The 22,761-nt window shown below is 37.6% G+C and overlaps 1 protein-coding gene across 6 annotated transcripts in view; it reads left to right on the top strand.

Annotated features, from left to right (window-relative positions):
• LOC117426678 (low-density lipoprotein receptor-related protein 1B-like) overlaps positions 1-22,761 on the top strand; it is a 361,324-nt gene that overhangs the window by 184,208 nt on the left and 154,355 nt on the right. For all 6 annotated transcript variants that reach the window (XM_059033835.1, XM_059033832.1, XM_059033834.1 and 3 more), the window contains exons 19-27: positions 2,283-2,363; positions 3,244-3,411; positions 4,750-4,932; positions 10,770-10,970; positions 15,214-15,459; positions 16,916-17,113; positions 18,264-18,468; positions 19,780-19,944; positions 20,832-21,076. In XM_059033835.1, the coding sequence (XP_058889818.1) occupies positions 2,283-2,363; positions 3,244-3,411; positions 4,750-4,932; positions 10,770-10,970; positions 15,214-15,459; positions 16,916-17,113; positions 18,264-18,468; positions 19,780-19,944; positions 20,832-21,076 (1,692 nt within the window). The remainder of the gene's footprint in view (positions 1-2,282; positions 2,364-3,243; positions 3,412-4,749; positions 4,933-10,769; positions 10,971-15,213; positions 15,460-16,915; positions 17,114-18,263; positions 18,469-19,779; positions 19,945-20,831; positions 21,077-22,761) is intronic.

Genomic DNA, 22,761 nt, shown 5'->3' with positions numbered 1-22,761 from the left:
TTCAAAAAAAGGAACTGAAACATTTTCCAAACATGAAGTGAAGAACTGGGTAACCAGAAAGGTACAGATCTGTCATCTTTTTAAAAATACATCTCTCACTTGAAAAAAATTCTGGCAGAATTTGAAAGTCGTTTTACTGATTTCAAACACCTGGAGCCGGTCGCCACGTTTATATCCTTTTACATTCTTGATGTTGGTGAAATTGCAGAAAAAACAGGGTCAGTGTTTAATCTTGACAAGGCGGATCTTGAAAATGAAATAATAACCATTCAAAATGATATCCAAATAAAATGCAGAGCTTTAGATGCTAATTTTTGGGCACTGGTCAGTACATCGAAATACCCAGAGATAAAGAAGGTTGCACTCTGTGTAAAAGCATTTTTTGGTTCCACTTATCTCTGTGCGTTTGCATTTTCAAGAATGAAAATTGTTAAATCAGATCAACGATGACAGACACTCACCTGAATGACTGCATGAGACTTAAACAGTTGCAGTTCAAGTTACTTATAAAATGTTATTGCTAACTTGAAATATGCAACTGGTCAAGAGCTGAAAGCAAGTAAAAAGGTCTAATTAAGCAAATTATCAGTTCAATTAAGGGTCTAGTTAAGTAACTGAGAGCTCGGTTGGAATGAAAACCAGCAGCCACAGGGGATCCCGAGGACTGAGTTTGAGGAGCCCTGTTCTAAAGTGTCAAATTTATCTTATGCTAAACCCCTACATGCGCCATCTTGTTCTGTCCCTTTTTGAGTTGTTACCAGTTGTAAATCCTTCTGATAAAGTAAATTCAGCTTGACAGGGGGGAAAGAAATGAAACTTCCTTTTCAAGCCAGGTTGTAAGAATTAATGAACAGATGTTGATAATTACAGAGGTGTTTGGCTTTTATTGGTGCCCATTTGTTTTCGTCAGCCAAACCTGTCACAGGCTGTCACGGTGCTGTCTCTGGGAGCTTTATAGTCAAGTCAAGACTGTTAAACACGTATGTGGCAAAGTGGCTTGCAGTGCACAGGTGTAGAGGTGATGCAGTGCTCAAACAACGACAACAAACAGTTTTCACAGCCCAAACAGTTTCTTTAATTTGTTTTCAGTGTTTGGCACCAGTAAATTAATAATGTTGGCAACTACACAGCAATGTGCAATTGCACAGCCAAACAATACAGGGTTTCAGTCCCGAAATAATACACAAAGGCATGTCCAGGCACGGCTCCACGTCCTTTCACAGTGCTCCCGTGCTGGTGGTGAATACACAGTTAAGTGTGACTGGTGCAGTGTTTGTAATCCGGGTTGGATGCTGGCTTAACAGCGACAGCTCCCAGTTTGCTTAGCCATCTATAATTACAAATAAACAGTTAATAACAAACACAAATACAAAACACTCATGGTTACTTTTGGTTTTGCTCGTCCTTTACAAGTCTTTCCATAACCAAAACAAAGGAACAGATCGCTCAGCCACACACCCTGATATACCTTCAGTCACACCCCCTTTGGTAGCGAGTGCAATCACGTCTTCTCCAATCCATGACTGACACATCGCCTACCACAGTAAGGTGCTGACTTCTAGTATTGTGGCTTCGCCTCCTTTTTGGATGGCCGACTTCCGACTGACCTCAATTCATTTAAAGTATGCTCCTTATAAAGACCCGCAAACAAGCATGTTCTCTTTCATGTACTCTAGTTGTTTATGAGCTTTTGGATTAGTTTTTGAGATGGTGTATACAGCTCCCCTAAATCCCTTGTTTAGGAAGATACAGGGTATTAATGCTTGTGACAGAGTAGCCGTGTGAATGCATGCATTCTCTGCTGAGTGACAGGGAGGAGATCAAGACCAAGGTTAAGTTGATACGCCCCACAGGCGAACAGGATTTATTTACATATTGTAGAACACATAACGAGTGAGCTGAGTTTGCCCAAAATATACGGCTTGCTTAACATGGTATAACTGATGCCTTTGTTATTGAAATCAATGGGAATGGCAAATGGCAAATGCTATTTGTCCGATATAAACAGCTGCCTGAAATAACCCTGTACGGTGTAAGTGGTGGTGACTGTGTGTGTGTGTGTGTGTATATATATATATATATATATATAATATATATATATATATATATATATATATATATATATATATATATATACATATATATATATATATAGCTTTCAACTTCCATGTGATTTGATTGGCTGTTGTAATGCTTACATACGTAATGCACATCCCAGTTACCCATAATTCTATCTGTCTATCTACAGAATTATTATATAATTTTTTTTACATCATTGACAGCTTTCCCTACCTGTGAACCGCTGACCCAGTTCAGCTGTACCAACGGAAGATGCATCAGCATGAAATGGCATTGTGATTCTGGTGGGTGTAAATATAAGAACTCTGTGGACGTTTTAAATGGCTCAAAAGTGCATATTCTCTATTCTCTATCTATCGTTGTTTCTGCATAGACCATCATGTTCTTTTTCAACCACCAAAAGCTGAATTTCTTAAGTGATGTGATATGAAAAAAGCTCAGTAGTGCAGCTTTAATTTCTGTCCCCTCTGAAACTGTGATTGTGTGTAGAGATGTTCCATTTCAAAGCAGCAGAAATTACTTTTGCACAGCCCTAGATTTTTATAAAACCACCGCACATCTGCTTTTATGTGTCTTTTCAGAAGCAGTCCCTGCTGTTGGAAAATGACAGTTATTTAGTAAACCTCACACATTATGATCTAAGTAGAAACAGCAATAGCTAATTCTTACAGCCATACAGTGAATTATTGTTATAACAAACTAGGATTAGACCAATTTACTGATACTACAACTTTTCTACATGGTTCCATACAAATTTAGCAATCCCTTCCTATAATATGAATTCACTTAACAAGAATTTACTGTTAGTTCAAATTATAGATTTCAACATCCCTACAAACCATTCTGAAAAACTGGAGTACAATAATACAGGCCTATGAACAGCAAACTGTGGATGCAAGTCCTCAGCATTTCCGATTTGCTCAATACCTGATGTTGAGGACGCCTTGCTTTGTGGTTTAAAAATGCCCTTGATCAGAATGGGACATGCAGGTTTCAAGTATAGTTCATTTTCAGTGTATGCTTTTTAAAGTCCACTTAAAATCTTATTTTCAATAAAATGCACAGTACTTTTACATTTATAATACTTTTTCATACTTCTGTAATTGGAATTTGATTTCAGTGTTACTGTAGCTTTTTCATTTTTGGTGATTACACTTGTTTTAGATGATGACTGTGGAGATGGCAGCGATGAGGCTGGGTGTGTTCGCTCCTGTTCCAATATTCAGTTCCAGTGCTCTAGTGGTAGATGCATTCCAGACCACTGGGCCTGTGATGGAGATAACGACTGTGGGGATTTCAGTGATGAAACTAATGCTACCTGTACAGGGGAAGGTTAGTATTCAAAAACTGTATAACTATAGGTATGCTGAGGGCAGCAACACACTCCACTACCAATAAAATCAGTGCATTTGAAATTAAATGACCTTGCTATAATGAAAGTTCACCTAGCCTGATGGGTAACAAAGGAATTAAATGATTATATTCCATGTGAATAGATAATGAGTCAGAATACAATATTGTATTTCTTATTGAGCTAATGCCTGATAGAAGTTCCTGTAATGACAGGAATGATATATATATATATGTATGTCTTGCAAAGAAGCAAAAAGAAAATGAGAATGCATTCTTAGTCTTTCAGCATTGCAAATCAGGTATCAGATTTGAATCCTTTTAATCTGCAGTAATTACATCATATAGCATAAATGGACCTTAAAATGGTTGAAACTCACTAGCATTTTACACAGTTACCAATGCTATTCATCACGGTCCTTCTACACTGCTGCCTAGCTTTTTAGCCAGTAGTCTATTCTCTCCAGGGTTATCCAATGTGGAATACCCTACCATGGTATGGTTTGCACATTTCACATTATTTAGTCAGAAAGGACAAGAAAATAAGATCACATTGTTTTTATGTTTTACCGGTTTTATTTTTTTCTACAAAATGAAAATCTCGAGCTTGCGTAGTGTTCAGGATTTCTATAAAAGCCAGCTCGTGGTACATTAGTCATTTTTGCATCTATGCTAAACATGTTCTATCGGTCAGTTTGTCTTGTAAAGCATTAGCATTTTAAGTGTAATATCTGATTATCGTATAAGATAGAAGCATCTTAAAAACAATCATGTACAGTATAAGATCCCTTCTGTCGTCAAAATAGTCGTAACTGAACTTTATCCAATATTAATATGAATAGTGCTAAGAATTTTATATTTTTGTCTAATTGACTGTTTTTTCTTACAGTATTTTATCCCAGTAGTTCCTTTGCCTTGTAAAAAAAATGCAGACACTGTCATCACTGATCTTTCTCTCACTGGGGAAAAGGAAACCCTCGTATGCAAATGCTATTACATGAACAGCCAAGCAGTAGCAAGATAACACAGGCCTTAAATTGAAATGTCAGCCCTTGTCATCAGTGGTAAATTACAATCATAATTGAGATTTGTAACCAGAATTCTTCAACATTTGGTATCTGCTTTAGCCTACTAAACTGAGATACATCTAAAGACCTGGACGTCTTGACACGCTTTGCTTTTATGACTAGTGATTGAAGAGTTACATATCCCAGTATGGAAATGAGTGCCTCGCAAGAGTAAGCAGCTTCGACCCAAATGGTCTTCTGCTCATAGATATGCTGAGTTTGCCTTAATTGGTAACTTTTTTTTTATCCACAGCTATGCATCCCCTAGGCGACTGTAACAGCGAGGAATTTTATTGTCATACTGATGGGACTTGTATTCCTGAGCACTGGCACTGTGATGGTGACAAGGACTGTGAGGATGGCAGTGATGAAAGGAGCTGTGAAGGAACCAGGAGAATGTGTGACCCAAAATCTAAATTCACCTGTAAAGTATCAGGTACAGATAACTGTCATTCATTCTCTTATAAAGCTGTATTTTAGTACATTCATATTTTGTGTGTCTCTGTTAATTTTAAAGTTAACGTATAACATTCAATACCTATTAATGTATTCTTTTGACTAGAGGTGATCCAAACCCCAGTGAGTTTGGCCAAACCAAGTAGATGAGAAAGGGCAGCACCTGTTTTTCATTAGTACGCATTACATTCATGTGGAAAATGGGAGTCAGAAACAAACACAAGGTCAGCATTTGCTGCAATTCTCCATGACCTAAAAAGGTAATCGTGGTGTTAGTGACACCCATTCAGGAGCATTAAAGGTGTGAATATGTTACTGGACAACACAATCAAAATAATAAAATAATGTGGTGGAAAAAAATGGTCAAAGCTGCCTTGTTATGTAATTTAAGGGTTACAGTGTTAGTTCAGTCCTCCTTGCTGCTAGTGTATAAACTTCAATCATTTCTGTATTTTCAATGTTGTATTGTTTGAAAGAAACAACTGTAAGTATCACATTAAATACACAAAGAAACCATGTTTTTCAGCACTGTAAATATACTTTTTGAGGATCAGATTTTCCTGGTCCTCGAGGTGTACACAAATGAGCATTTGCTCCTTCTCTGGGACTATTAATATTTTCAGCATCTGAAACATTACATACCTCTAGAGCAGTGGTACTCCACCTGTAGTAAACTACAGATGGTCCGCAAACAACTCCCAAAATGCACTTAAGCAGTTCTTTCATAAACTTATTTATATACAACCACACGTTGTGCTGCTACAATATATATTACTAAGCAACACAAAAAACAGCTTTAATCACGTTATATATAATTATAAGATATGTATGTATTCTGCATGTTAAATCCAGGAATGTCACATGGAGCTCTTCCTCTCCTTTTTACCTGTTTGAATTTGCTGCCAGATCACACAGATGTGCTCTAAGTATCTTGGAAAACATGGAATACCGGCATTCTGTACTGAAGTGTCAATGAAGCAGTTCTTCAATAGCTAAGCTGACAATCTTTGAGCAACAAAGTTGAAGAAAATCTTGCCTTGAATTGAAAAAGGTTGGGAACCACTGCTCAAGAGGAATAGAATTCACATGGTTTTGGACTGTAAGATTTTCTTAGGACCATGTAGAAATGTACTTGGTCCTGTCTTGTTCAATTATCCAAATAACAGCTGCCAAAGCTGAGTACAGTTTAGTTTTAAATGATGGCATTTCTTTCATACCCTCACAACCACTTGTTACACTGATTTTTGTTAACGCTGTGATTGCAGTCATTGTCTGAAATACAGTGTCTTCCTGCTCTACAGTTCAGAGGAATCAACTGACCTGAAAGTGGGAAGGCTGTAGCACCTCCTTGAGGAGGCAACAGCTTTCTCTGTAACCAAATTCTTTCCAAGTGGCATCTGCAGAACATTCACTTTTCTGTGCACCACCATTTACCTCCACAACTCGGTACCAAGCCCATACTGATTTGACTTGGAGCCCCTTGGACGGGCCCTAGTCCATGTTGAGCACCAAGTGCTCCTTTTCTGCTGGCATAGCCTGGCTATTTACTGTCGGTACTAGTGTTTTTCCACTTGTTACCAAGAACACCCCAATCGGTACCGATTTCAACAATTCAAGGAGCTGCCCACCATACAGTATAGACACCCATCCATAGGGCTAATTTGCAAAACTAATAGAAACTGGACAATAATGCTAGCGCGAGGGGTCATAGGCCTCATAACAGAATTATGAAAGTTTATGCAACTGGTGCACTCTATAAATTTGAATTACTGAGCATGCAGAATGTCTATGCAAGTGTACTATGCACTTTATTGATATTATTCTGTTATAGGTTTTTTTGTGGATTTCATGTAGCAAATACATGATATGTAGCTTGAACAATATATTATTGCATTAAGATTTCATTTGGTTCATTAGGACAGGGGGGAAAAATAAGAACATTGTTATGTCAAGATCATAAAATAAATTCTCATGAGCTTGACATAATAATTAAATAATTTTCTTGGAGCCCAGTTAATCGATAGGCAGTACATAAAATGACTAAGGATTCAATCTCATATTGGTATTTTTTTGACACTTTTTAATGTATTATGTTATTACCAAAATGCTGATTTATTTGACTTTGTATGAAACCAAGATTATTAAACAAAATCCTAATTGAGTTTCAAATTGGCATTTTTTTAAACTATTGTTTGAAATCATTTAAGCAGAAGTGATTCTAAGTCAAATTTACAACAGCTTTCAAAGTGTTGGTGTATTTAATTAAAGGGGTTACAAAGGAGAATTTTCAAAACAAAGTAGGTTAAGACATGATGATAGCAGTTTTGTGTATAGCCACACAGAGCATTTTACAGGGTGTACCCATTAAAATGCTGCATTATTTGTTTTATTGACTTCGTGCCTATTCTTCCGAATGCCTTCACTTTCAACCTGTTGGAAGTGGCTTTCCAACAGCTTGCACCTGACAGCAGACCCACAAGCTTCCAAATATCCCTAAGAGCACACTTTCTCTTGATTTAGAGCCAGTCCATTGTATATGCAAACACTATACAGAGCTAGGGATGTGTTACTTACTTCAGTATGGTATTACTTGTTTATTAATAGCATTAGTATTTCAGAGCATGCTAGAAAATAGTCGGGCAGCATACGTCTCCTTTTCATTAGAGCCCATAGAAAATCAAGTTAGCAGATTTATGCTATGGCCTGCTCCATCAATAAAACAGATTAGAGTTGATCCTTGGAACTGCTTTGCTAATAGCAACAATTTACCTTGGGATAAGGCCAATTTACAGAGCTGTTTACAAGTTATCAGAGCAATTACTTCTAGAAGTTCAAAAACAAAACAAAACTTTTGGTTAATTTAACCCTTTGTGGCCCTATGTCGGACCTGGTCCGACATTGCAATTATTCCTATCCAGACCAATGTCGGACCCTGTTCGACATCATCAAAAAGACGCAAAAAACGGGCTCCTAGTCGTTTTTTCACCAGAAAAAGCAGAGAAAACCATTCAATGGCCGACAGGAGCCGAGCCAAGCCGAAAAAAAAGGGCTTATCTCATGAATAGTCATACTTGCCCCTGGCATCAGATAACGGCGGCCATAAGGAAACAAGCTGGCTGTGACTGCATCAGCGCTCAGAGAATATCACGGACATTTGCAGAGCTTTTTAGACATGTTATAGTAATAAAATAATGACTTGGATCGCATTATTGAGGCGTTTGGTGATAAAACGAGTGATCAGGAGATGACTGATCAGTATGTACGATTATTATTATTATTATTATTATTATTATTATTATTATTATTTATTTCTTAGCATATGTGAAAGCTATAGTGAACGAAAGGGTGGGGTGGGGCTGGAGATGCCTAGTGAGTGCTTTGTTGATATGCAGGGCCTTTTAAACCCGTTTGACTGTGGGAAAAAAAAAGCTTTTAAACAGCACGTCTAAAATTAACTGCACATGTGAAAATAAATTGGACCTGACGCACCTGACACGCACTTAATAAATGGACTGCAAAGGGTTAAGAAGCACTAGAACACTGTCAAAAACATACTGACATTTTTTTTTTTAAATTGCATGCTGTTGGGCATATTGGAATTTAGATAGAAAAAGGTTATACATACTTAGGACTATTCTGTTGCCTGAAACGATTCTGATTTTAGAATAGGACATTTTGCAAAAACAAACAAACAGCTTAATAAATACACTGCATTCGTTTTGAGAAAAGTTTGGCATTGACCTTAGAAAACCATATGAACAACCACATAAAAACATACAAAGCTCCTGAGTGGCGCATCCGGTAAAGGCACTCCGCGTGGAGTGTAGGATGCACCCTATAGCCTGGATGTTGCCAGTTCGAGTCCAGGCTATTCCACTGCTGACCATGGACAGGAGCTCACAGGGAGCAGTGCACAATTGGTCGAGCGGCGCTGGGGGGGGGGCTTAGGTCAGCCAATTGATGCCCAGAGCTGCGTTGTCCTACAATGCTGTAGCTCTGAGGTTTTTTATGTGAAAAGAAGCGGTCGGCTGATGGCACATGCTTCAGAGGAGAGCGTATGTTTGACTTCGCCGATCCCGAGTCAGCGCTAGGGTGGTAGCGTTGAAAAAATCCTAAAAATAATTGGCTATTATAAATTGGGATCAAATGAAAATTGAATAAGTCATCACTCCATAAAAAGGATATTTTTATTTTAGTTTTAAACATGGTTAGGCAGGCGACAAAAGAAAAAAAGATAAAATAGCAGACGCGTTGCGGCTATCAAGCCTTCGTCAGTGCAGTGCAGCGCAATTGGGAGAAAATAATAAAAAAAACAATTGGCGACTACTAAATTTAAAAAAAAATTAAAAAAAGCATACTAGTTAAGAATTAGTCATCTAATTGGGATTACTTGAACGTCATCTGTGGACACATTACCTACACTCTCACTTAATTTAGATGAAAATGTTCTATTTGGGTATTTCACAGGAAATAGGGCTAATAGTCTCTAATGGCTAACTGGTTCATTGAGTAATAGCTTTACTATGGCAGTTGGTGTATAGGTTTTATTTTCATTTTGAATGAATGGGTTTAATCGGCTTTTACAGTAGCTCAGCATCTTTTAAAGTTTGTTTAGTACACCTGTTTGTTATTTAGGTGTTGATAAAAAACCATCTATCCTCCACGTATAAATAGCTCCTGTTCTAATAGGTTTCTAGACTGGCTTTGTTGGGAAAACAGTCAAAGTGTAAGTACTCTTTATTACTTCAGTGAATTTGTTTTCATCTCTATAATGTAATTAATAATATTATTAACACATGTCAATTCTGCTGTCTGTATGCTGATAAGAGCATGCAACGCAAGAAGTATTGTATTGTATATTTGGGTACATATATTGTAGTTATGCAGTGTAAATAACTTACTATGTATGAGAAGTGACAAATTAATACATTTGTTCAGTAATTTTAGGTAGACAATAAACGTGTATTACAGTATATGACTAGTTTATTTTCTGCATTTTTTTTTTTTATATATATCACACTCCTGCTGCTGTAGGAACCTCGTGTAATTCAAGTAAGATCTTATTTAGACCCTGATAAGAGTGCAACTGGGTCCTCAAGTAGCTCACCTGCTAAAGGCTGCATTAGGTACAAGGTCAGCCAAACGATTAGAAGAGCATCATGAATGGAAGTTGCTGGTCTTCTCTGGATTTCACAGGGAGTGTTGAGTTAGGGAGTCAATATCATCAGGGACTGCTTCTCCTCCTCATGATACAGTGGAGCCTCCTGACCAGGCACCCGGTGAACTGAAGCGGACACCTGAAGGACTTTCTTTTGTCCCCCAGATGACGGTAGCTAGCCGACATTTCCTCTCATGTTCCTGGATATAAGGCACATGGCTAGGTTGTGGCATTGGAGGATGTCTACTGACCTTTAGTTCTCCTGAGCTATTTTGGGGAATTGCTGCAGTGAGGGAGAGTAATTGGACATTCTCAGTTGGGGAGGATTTAAATTAAATCTCACACATGTAGAATAATGTTTGCTGTCTTAGTAAAGGTAAGTGAAATAAGTGAAATTATGATTATAATTCTGATTGTGATTACTATTTGTCAATGTGCCAACCAGACCTACCTCTGATTTCACCGTTGTCCAAGTGGACTTGGTTCCAATTTCACTTAGCCAGTGCTTAGGCTGACCTAGTTTTGGGCTGATTTGACTTTAACCAGTCCTGTTGTGTTTTATACTGTATAGTGTATAGTTATGTTCACTTTCCAGTTTGGTGTTTCTATTCATTGTAAACCGTAATGTTGTACCCTTTTTTTTTAAATTTTTTTAAAAGGGAAGTGCATCAGTAAGAATTGGGTTTGTGATGGAGACAATGACTGTGAAGACCTCTCAGATGAAGAAAGCTGTGAGAATGTAGCCTGTAAGCCACCAAAATACCCCTGTGCTAATGACACCACCATATGCCTACAGCCAGAGAAAATCTGCAGTGGGACGATTGACTGTCCAGATGGGTCGGATGAAGGACCATTGTGTGGTAACTCATGTTTCAAATCCATTATTTTGTTTCAAATATTGCATTTCCCAAATCTGTGTTTGTGTATTTACATATCTGCTGTGTATGTACACACCTACATTTGCATGAAGTACAAAACCACTCGGCAGATAATGGAAAATAAACCAATTGTCCTTACTTGATAGACCAGACATCACCAGAAGACTACATAAGTATGAAAGCCCAAATAATTTGGAATTTCAATATCTTGACCATCTCCGCTTTCTTATTTAGTATTTTATCTTGTCCCTAAATCAAGAGTAAAGTAGCCTTGCTGATAAATCCCTGATATCTCTTTAATCTTCTCAAGTATGAAGGCAAATAAAATAGAAATGAGTCCATGAATTTTAATCAAGTGTCTGTCATGAATATTATGCTTATGGCTTAATTTTAAATTAAATGAGTAAAATAAAAATACTCAATTAGACATATCAATGACATTTTGATATATTCTTTACCAAGTTAATGTACTGTATTGAGACTGATTTATGAATTTAGTTCCTTGTTTCAATTCCTGACCTGAAGGAACCATATTCTACATTGCAGCTCATGTACTCTATGTTTACATCATTTAAGTGGCCCACTAACTCGGTCAGTCTTGGTTGTGTGGTATTCATTGCAGTCTAAGCTCATTTTCTTCTTTGACCTGAACTAGAACTAATCTCATTCACCAATTAATGACCATCGAGTTATAATCTTTTTATATAAAACATGCGTCACTGTTTAGGATAATGAATTCAATTTTGTGATAATGAGTACTGTTTAAAGCAATCATAAATGTGTGGCTTTTATCTTAAAGACATTTGCTAAATCAATTGCTAATTATAGCTTAAAATACTTGTGTGCACATGTTTGGAGGGTTGTGATGAATTGTCATCATGCTGAGGCAAACTAAATTTGGGTGTGTGTTCTGTTTTATAAAGCTTGTTTTATTTTAGCAAAACAAACAAACCAAAAAAAATGCAACAAAACCAATACATAACTTTTTTTTGTTTTAGGCACTTCATTCATGGCCAGTGTTTTACATATTTTATGACTGTTCCCAGGGGGACTGTGGTAAAGTGCTGACTTTCTGTCTCTCATGGGTACTGATTATTTTCAGCTGCTCAGAAGATTAACTACCAGCCCCCAACTGGAGCTCTTCACCTGGCTTCTGTAACTCATACTTTTAGTGTGGTACAGATTCTCACTCACTCTAAAACCTAGCCAGAAATCTCATTCTGTCAATGATTTACCTTTAAGAAAGAATTACAAATGTTACAAAAATATGTATATATCATTAATACCGTAGGGAGAAAAAATGTCTTTGTCATTGAAATTTAGCAAAACATCCAAATACTGTGGCATCCAGAATTGTGACGTAACCCCAACAAATCGGAATGTTTAAAAGGGAAATGTGGGGGCTCCCGAGTGGCGCATCCAGTAAAAGCACTCGCTAGAGTGCAGGATGCGCTCTATAGCCTGGACGTCGCAGGTTCGAGTCCAGGCTATTCCACAGCCGACCGTGGACGGGAGCTCCGAGGGGGCCGAGTGTCGTCCAAGTGTCGTCCGGGGGGAGGGAGGGTTAGGTCGGCCAGGGTGTCCTCGGCTCACCACGCACCAGCGACCCCTGTAGTCTGGCCGGGCGCCTGCGGGCTTGCCTGTAAGCTGCCCAGTGCTGCGTTGTCCTCCTACGCTGTAGCTCTGAGGTGGCTGCACGGAGAGTTTGCAGAGTGTAAAGAAGCGGGCGGCTGACGGCACACGCTTCGGAGGACAGCGTGTGTTCATCTTCGCCCCTCCCGAGTCAGCGCAGGGTTGGTAGCGGTGAGCTGAGCCTAAAAAATAATTGGGCATTTCAAATTGGGGAGAAAATAATAAAAACTGATTGGCAACGACTAAATTTAAAAAAAAAAAAAAAAGGGGGAAAAAAAGGGAAATGTGGTCTTAGGAGATACACAGAGTCTATCACACATTGATATAAATGAACACCTTTTGCTATCTTTGTTTCAACCGTATATCCAAGGAATGAGCATGTCTGGGCAAAGGAATGAGCATGTCTGGGACATCATTTAAATCTCTGGGCAGATAACGCCAGTCAAAACAGGCCTAGATAATGTTTTCTTGCGTGTAAATACTTTTTATTAGCCTGTGTCCCTTATCAGATCCTTGCTAAATTATATCCAGTGGGTGTTAAAAGGTGTAATTATTTTTCCATTTTTATCTTGCCTGTAAGGAAATTAACTTAGCTGCACTAAGCTTTTGCATGCAGTGAGAAGCCAATATATCTCAGCATAAGGACTTACTATTGTGGGATTTAACTGTACATTTCACCTTGATTAATATTTTGTCCTTGTGAGCAAAGTTGTTTATAACTTTTGTTATGTCAATGTTATAAAAAGGTTTTAACAGACTTGTTTTCATAATGGGGGCATGGGTAGACAAAGGGCTCCCCGTATTGTAGCGATATGATAGACTTCAATAAGACATATAAAAAGTCTCATGGTGGATTTCAGTGAGCATAATCTATAAATATGGGTAGGCAAACATTAAAGTTAATTTCAGAGAGCATTTGCAGAACCGCACTAGGGACCACACACCCCTGGTAAGATAAAATTGTGTACATTATCAATGGAAACACTCTGCTTCCCCTAAGTCAGTTTACAGCCAATTAGACCACTGGCTGAGGGACCTCATAGCATTGATTAATTCAAGGCAGCACACCAAGTCTGCTCTCAAGTGTAAGATTGAAAAATGAGGGGAACTATATTCTGCTCATAAAATTATGAAATATTGTATGTACATTTGATATCTTCGTATTCCTTCCTGCTAATCTCTGTTTGTTTTTTTAAGAATATTTTAATAATTGAATGCTAGAACAAGGGCTAAGTGACCTTTTATACTTGTGTGGTATCTGAATGTAAATGTGAATGGCAAGGTTTCTGAATCTCAAAATGGAAGGATCTCCTGTGTCAATGTGATTAAAGGAGGAAACGCAAGCAGACTTTAGTGCCAGCACTGTTTATGATGATGCAAGGGATTGAAAAAAAAATAAATGTGCTTGAGAGCACATGTGAAGATTTGGAATTAAAGATTAAAGATGTAATTGTATGACTATTGGTGAGGATAGTTTACATAAGAACCTTACGTTTTTCCTCACTTCATTTCCTGGTCATGCTATCGCTTTTGGGATGAAATAAAATTCAACACACAATCGGCACCGTGTGGTCTGTGTGGTCCAGTGGTTAAAGAAAAGGGCTTGTAACCAGGAGGTCCCCGGTTCAAATCCCACCTTAGCTACTGACTCATTGTGTGACACTGAGCAAGTCACTTAACCTCCTTGTGCTCCGTCTTTCGGGTGAGACGTAATTGTAAGTGACTCTGCAGCTGATGCAATTCACACACCCTAGTCTCTGTAAGTCGCCTTGGATAAAGGCGTCTGCTAAATAAACAAATAATAATATATAGATTGTAAGTGTAACCCATTGTTATCATACAATATGCATATAAACTGTGCAACAGTAATAACTTTTAACACATTAGGACTGTTGGACATTGTGAAAAATAGCATAAGAAACATTTAAGTGAGCCTCAGGGTGTACTGTGTAAAAGAGAAATACCTCAATGTGCTGACATAAATACCTGCAAATCCTCAAAATGTCAAATTGAGTATAGAGGGATGACATATTTTCTTATATGTTTTCCAGTTTTTGCATATGTTATAATTGCAATGTTTCCTGTGAGACATTCTAGTTGCACCCCACTGTACATTATTTGTTAGCATGATGAATACCAGCAACAGAACATGAATTTAAAGGTGCTTGCTGTTTTTACAGCTGTTTTATGAAGCCGCAGAGCCGGTTTCCTCCTACAGTAAATGTCACTGTAGTAAATACCCACTGACCCTAGGATTCCAAAATAAAGTGGGGTTTATTTTTTTAAATAAGCATAACTAGTATCTGTGAACCAAAACAAGCTTCCGATAAGCTACAAAACCTGCATTGGCCATCTTTAAAGCAATGCCGGCCCGTGCTTGAATTTCTAACAGGAAATTGCTGACATAAGTGTATTCTGCAACCTAAAAATACATTTTTGTGTCTATGGGTCCTGAAAAAATAAAGAAACTTTATCAAATCTTCTATCTTTTGTTGAACAGCACAGGTTATCAGTTTTCTTCAATGAAAGGTTATTTTGTATAAAGTTATTTAAGGGTCTCAGTGTGTCTTTTTACTCTTCTTTCCATCCCCAGATGAATGTTCTCTAAATAATGGAGGTTGCAGTCATCAGTGTGCCATGGCTCCTGGGAGAGGAATTGTTTGTTCATGCCCTGTGGGACTTCATCTGAACTCAGACAACAAAACCTGTGAAACGGTGGATTACTGTTCCAGACACCTCAAGTGCAGTCAAGTGTGTGAGCAGTACAAAGCCACTGTCAAGTGTTCTTGCTATGATGGGTGGAGACTTAGTCCAGACGGAGAGAACTGCCACAGTACTGGTAAATTTTACAATGTGTAGCCCTGCTTACATTTTCTTTTTTGTAATTGCTTATAGAACGCAGGTAAGAATTGGTTACTTTCTCTGCCTTGAGTACAGAAGTTTTCAAAGGGACTAGTGAGGGAGTCTAGTAAGCAAATTTATAAACAGTGACAACAAAGGTGATAATTAAAGTACTGATGTCTACTTCAGCTATTTTCACAGCACAGCAGGGAAAACACACAGGTCTGTAGCACTATTTGTCAGTAGAGGACACACAGATAGAGGAAGCACATGTTTATATGTGAAATGCACAGCCTTAAAATAATTACAAAACTATATAATATATATGGGTCTAAAAGCAAGTTGGTAATAAAAACACGAAAGAAAAAAGTGCAGTGCATACTGATGTTTCTGTGTTGTTGTTGTTGTTTTTTTATTATTATATTAATATCCTTTATTAATAGTATTATCATGACCAAGGTTGTGTATAGTTTATTCTTTTTTAACTGGTGAGGAATTGTGAGATGCTTTTTATAGACAGAATTCCGGTGACTGTCCAGAAAAGAATTAAACTGGTAAACATTTATAGCAGGTGTTTACAGTTAAAATGCAATTACCTATGAACTAACATCACTTACATTTAATATTGATTCACATTAAATCTTAACACCAACAGGCACTTACTTTGAAATGTGATGTACTATTGAAAATTCATGAAGTTATGTTAAAACAGGTTCAGTCTCTATTCTATGACTTCATGTAGTATCATGCTGTATTTACCGTGGGGGCCATACATTACTAGCCAAACAAATTAACAATATGGCTGTTGCATCATTTCGGAGTTAAATATTCAGTGGAATTTAAATTATACAGTTGTTGGTAGTTTTGCATCTGGGTCTAATACCGGTATGTACATAAATTGCCACTGTGACTGGTAAATCCTCTTCATGAGGGAAAAAAATAAAATAAAAAATGTAGTAATCCAATTTAGACAAAAGCTCAGCTGTTTAACATTATAGCAGCTAAAATGCTGTCTAATTGGATTCTGTCAAGATCAGGCCATAACAGCTATGGTACAGGAAATCCAAACTTGTACTATACGGACTGAATCCTGGAGCGAAGTAATGGAGTCTTTGCTTAATTTATTTTCCGCTTAGCACTGGTGTAAGTCTTTTAAAACACTTAAACACACATTTAGTCTAGATTGAAAAATACCTATAATATTGGAATATACTAATGTATTTGAATTCTATTTTGATGGAGTTAGAATAATGGAAATTGTCTTATTGTATTGGAATATCAGTAGTTAAGATGGTAATATATATGGGCCTTTTCTCCAGGGTTTTAGTAACTAAGAAAATAAAGTTGATTAGGTTGCAGTGAATTATTTTTACCCCTGCATGTTAGAGAAACTAATAAAATAACATGTTTTAATTGAAATATCCCTTGTAAATGATTTCTGTCACCCCTCCCAGATCCTTTTGAGGCTTTCATCATTTTTTCCATCCGGCATGAGATCAGAAGGATAGATCTTCACAAACGAGACTACAGCTTGTTAGTTCCAGGTTTAAGAAACACGATAGCTCTTGACTTCCATTTTAACCAGAGCTTACTTTACTGGACTGATGTTGTTGAAGACAAAATTTACAGAGGCAAGCTTGCAGATGCTGGGGGTATGTATTTTGATTATTTTTTGACAGTGAAACAAAAGCAACTTCACAGCTCATACAATATACCTGAAAAATGCTTGGCAGTCATTACTGTTATAGGAAGGTAGAAAATAGAAAGTAAAATAAAATCTACCTGATTTTACTTGGGGGGGTTGCTTTGTTTTTATTCACAATAAAACAACAGAATAGTAGAATGGAACTCTTGTCCGTATATCCTAATGTTAAAATAAAAAAAATATATAAATAAAAATCAGGAATTGTGCCCTACAAGTTCCATTGCACTTGCACATATCAATGATTTCAATCTCAGAATCATTTGTCTGTGCTGCATGCCCACAAGGGGCTTCCAAACATCTTATAAAGTAGTTTATGTAACATTCTGATAATCTAGAGATGTAAAGCTGTTACAGGCATTGGTCAGGCACAGAGCTGGTTTACACAATGAGATCTTTGTAGATTTGAAAAAAGAAACAAAAAAAAATACCAATGGAATTGTGAAAGGCTGTATATATTTTTTAGTGTTATAGTTTTACAAAATATGTATGTATAAAGCTTTATAGGGTTGTATTACATGTTTGAGTAATAACTGTGTGTTATAACATAGTTATATATATATACAAGTGAGAGTGCTACCTAATTCTACAGTAACTAATGCATCGTATTATCTCCCTCAGATAGTTTACAGGGTTAGGCTGGAGATGCCACATTTTTTCAGTTTTCATATTAGGTTGCATAGAATGTCATGATGGCTTATGACAGCGCCTATCTTCTGTTCCCTAGTAAATATGGGATAGATTCCTTTTATAGCTCCCTGACTTTTCTTTTGTTAATATTTTAGATTTTGCTGAAAGCCTTCAGCCACCATGGATAATTGCAAATGGAGTGATTCTGTAAAGTCTGAGGCCTTTAATGTTTAATAGCATGCTGAGGGAAGCAATGCCTCCTCTTTGTAGTTTTTATTTACTTTACTTTTTTTTTTTTTGCAAAATGTTTGGGATTGTCAATAAAATAGTTGGGGGTGAGGGGATGCCTTGAGGATCAGTTGAAAATGTTTGGCATTCAGATTTTTTAAAAAAGTTGAAAAAAGTTTGTTGATTTGAAATGTGTGTTTTTATGTTTTCCCCATTTTATATATTTACTTATGTTTTTGCAGGTGTTACTGGAATAGAAGTTGTGGTGCAACATGGCTTGGCAACTCCTGAGGGTTTAGCGGTGGACTGGATAGCAGGAAATTTCTACTGGATTGATAGCAATTTGGACCAAATTGAAGTAGCTAAATTGGATGGAACAATGAGAACAACATTAATTGCGGGTGCCATGGAGCACCCAAGAGCCATAGCATTGGATCCTCAACATGGGTTTGTTTTAAAACCTTTTTTTTAATTTAACTCTGCATCACTTAGATATTATACTCAGTCTATCAATGCACAGATAGTTTGCCCAATTTCACTTAGTTATTTTGGCCTCAATCCATCAGAGATAAAACCACAGTTCTTGAGATTTAAGAAAGTGCTGGAAAGAGTAAACTTGATTATTAAAGGGAAAGTCTGTGGATTCAAAACATAGATTAATTTAGTATGAAAAGAATGAGAGTTCAATAGTAGTGGATGTTAGGTGCAAGCAGGCTGTTATATACACCCAACCTCACAGAAAATACTAAGACATGATATTGGAGTTATTAATGCATGGGTATTTGAATGACTAGAGTGTATTGTTTTAAAGTGTATTTTTCTTCAGGAGTTTTATTTTGTTATATTAAAGATAGTGAAAAGACTTCAGTTTTTACTATGTTATACAATGTACTGTTAAACAGACATTTAGGTTTTGACTTAGAAACCAAATGAGAATGAGCAACTTTTGGCACCCAGAAAGTTTTTTTTCTAGAATTGTGATGTCCTTATGGCATCATCATACTGTATACTTTTCTAGATTTTGGAAATACACGTTCCAAGCGTGGTTCACTTGGAGGGAGTAGGTTGTTGCCATTTTGACTTGATTAAGATGCATCAAATTCCAGGGACAAATTGAAGAATAATCATTTTACTCAGACAAAAACACAATTATATTAACAGTGTGCAGTTTTGTTCAGGGACCAAGAATAGGGTGAAAGTTCACAAGCCAGGGATATTATGTGTAAATGAGACTAACTTCCTCAGTATGTAAACCTCACTTTTTTAAACCCTCATCTTTGGCTTAGGACACCTGTAGTAACTGTCGCCATGGCAATTGTATAGCAGGTACACCATTGCACCAGACATTTAGGGGTCTATTCATAAAGGATTAACGCCTGTCGAAATGGGAAAACATGATCAAATTTCATCCATAGCCACCTATTTAATGGCAGTTGCTATTCATAAGAGAATTGTTAAGCCCCAACGATTATCGTCTATGAAGGCATGTTTTTAATGAATTGAGAGAAAGGTTAACGATTACCTCATTAGCATAAAGTTTTCATCGGTCCTGAGCGTCAACCTTCTATTCATAAGAGTGAACGACAGCAAAATGCAGTCGATAACTAGGAGTTATTGAACGCTTTCTACAGTCAAGTCTAAACTAACAGCCTTTTTTTCTCAAGGGAACATATGTAACTAATGCTTTACTTAGTCCTTTTGAAACCAATTTTGCCCTTTGCTAGGACATTTTTCAATGTTAGATGCATTTTTTCTTAGAATTCTCTTCTGGACAGACTGGGATGCAATATTTCCTCGCATTGAGGCTGCCTCTATGAGTGGTGCAGGACGGCACGTTATTTTTAAAGACATGGAAATTGGGGCATGGCCTAACGGACTTACTGTAGACCACCTGGAAAGCAGAATTGTATGGACAGATGCCAGGTATGTTATGCAAACGTGATAAAAACAATAACTAGTAACTACAGGAATAAAATGAGATGGGTGCAGGTGGCATTAGACAAATAATTCCATAGACAACCAGACATTCAAAAAGATATGTGATTAGGCCAAGAATGTGGACATGCTCACAACAAAAACTGACAGAAGTTCCAATACGTCAAAACATCCTTTATGTAAGTTTATATGACACAGAAATAGGAACTGAGCTAGATATGCTCCAGATCGATAGGTAGATAGATAGATAGATAGATAGATAGATAGATAGATAGATAGATAAATGCATGTATGTTCAATGTAACAAAATGATATGCCAAGTCAGTATGAAACATTAATTAGCTTAAATATATTATATTTGCAGGCAATAGATTTCAGCAGCTGTCAGTGCTGTTGATGGAGAGAACAGATATAATTTTGCAGTCATAGAGCTGGCTCAAAATATAATGTAAAAAGATATTGTAAACAATGGGATAATGAACCTAAATAAGCCTTCTATAAAAGATAGCACACATCCATTTGTGAAGCTAAGAGATTTTTGCACCTACTGTGTTCAGAACTATTCAACTGATGTAACATATCATAATGAAATCCAGAAATACATTTTATGGATGCAAGTTCTCTGGTAAGCTTTTTTTTCTTTTTTTAAAAAAAAAAGAAAGTATTAAAAAGAATTAAAAAAAAGAAAGTATGTGTAATTATTTTTATTTGTAACATATTTTGGTGCCTGGCAACGGTAACTGACAAAGTAATACATTAGTGCAGTATATGTTTAGTGTAGCATTTATCATTGCTACACAACAGTGACACCAGTGCCCTACAGCAAAGCATGCTGTTGTAAATGCTGTCTGATATTGAGGTTTATCTTCCTGTAGGTCTGATGCCATTTATTCAGCCTTGTACGATGGCACGGGTAGAATCGAGATTCTGCGAGGTCATGAGTACCTTTCACACCCTTTTGCTGTTTCCCTCTTTGGAGGCAATGTGTACTGGACAGATTGGAGGACAAACACCCTGGCAAAAGCTAACAAGTGGACTGGACGTAATGTGACAGTGATACAGAAAACCAGTGCCCAGCCTTTTGATTTACAGATCTACCATCCCAGCAGACAGCCTCAAGGTAATTAACTTTGCAGTGGCTCCATAGAGCAACAGAATTGTTGTGTTTGAGTGCTGTTGCCATTGGGTAAACTATAATGCATATATGGAAGGGTGAGGAATTCACTGACACAGGAGACAGAAAGTTGGAGTTTTAAACACCACTCGGGTGCACGATGTATTGTTAGCACAAGGTGGCACTTTTGCACTGTTGTTACCAGCAATGGTAGAAGTGACTGACAGTTCACCTTTGATGCACAGGCAGATGCACAAAATAATAATAAAACCAGAAGGAACAAAGAAAAAGAGAAAATAAAACACTATTAATCAAAACTACAAAATAAATGTGCTGCACTCTGCAGCGTTTCCCTGACCATCACTACCCGCACGGCCCGGGTCTCCGTCCTACACTCCCCTGTTCCCTCAGACTGTTTTATATATACTTTTGGGGTCTTCCCACGGTTTTCCCCGCTATCAAAATATTTATTTTCTTCTCTTTGTTTGTCCTTTTGTTGTTGTTCTCCGCCCGTTCTCGGTCTGGGAACAGAGCATCCGCTGGCTCGTTTTTCATCCTATAGGGGCAGATCTGAGGGAACAACAGAACGTTATTTTATAGGCCCAGCAATCCACCAAGGCCCACCTCCCAACCACTCAGAGAGAGGGAGAGACCACACACCCTCTGCCCACCTCTCTGTGTCATTGCCATGACTGACAGGCAGATCTTACGGGGCTGCTGCCCTCTTTCTGCAGAACCATGCATGCGCCAGACAGTCAGAACAGACCTCGCCCTGTTACAGCTTATTTCTCACTTCCTAACAGATTTACAGCGAATACAGTATTAGTGTTTTTTTAACCCCTATACTATAGCTGTTTCAAGTGATTTATATAAAAAACCTACTACACACACCCTCACTATACTGGATTAAAATCCCCTAAACTGACCTATTTTCTGGTGCTCCCGGAGTCCCGGGATCCGTCCGGCGACACCGGCTCTGTAGTAGTAATCTTATTTCCTTTGGAGCAGACACTCTCCTCCATGGTATAACGGTAAGCGTCAGTGCTGCACACGTCTGTGGGTCAATGGCCTAACAGCAGCCCGGAGCTGTGGCGCACTATTTTTGTAACTACCGATCCGATCTAATGTATATAATAAATGTCTTTGTTAGATACCTTATACCTGATTGGTAGTTACAAAAATAGTTCTAGTAGATGATCATATCATTTTTAATATACATTCTACTAGCACTAGGTCTCCAGAGGCACACTTTGAAGTTAATGCCAGATAGAGAGGCCAAGGGTTGGACTGGCATGGGGGCTGAACTGCTTTCACCCTTTAGAAGCTAACGCCTTCATTGAGACAAATTGGCAGTTCAGTTTGGGGAATTTGAAATCAAGAACTTGCTTTTTGTGAAAAACAGGAGCAACGTGGTGTTCATAATTAAAATGAACTAATTCTGCGTTATAGAACTAATTCTGCGTTATAGTGCATAAAAGAACAAAAAGACATCCATGACCACTTCCTACTTAAACTGTTGCCAGCCCAAAACTGTTAGAATAGAATGACAACTGCTTATTGATAAAAAAATATGACAATAATAATTTAATAATAGAAGGATGTAGTGCCACCATGGGGAGTTAGGAGGTGGACATAGTCGGTTGTTTAGAAAACACTACAGACACATCATGTTGAGACTGTTGCAAGCAAAG

This window comes from Acipenser ruthenus, chromosome 11 (assembly GCF_902713425.1).
Source record: "Acipenser ruthenus chromosome 11, fAciRut3.2 maternal haplotype, whole genome shotgun sequence".
In the NCBI taxonomy this organism is placed as follows: domain Eukaryota; kingdom Metazoa; phylum Chordata; class Actinopteri; order Acipenseriformes; family Acipenseridae; genus Acipenser; species Acipenser ruthenus.
This window is presented reverse-complemented; position numbering and strand designations above follow the sequence as displayed.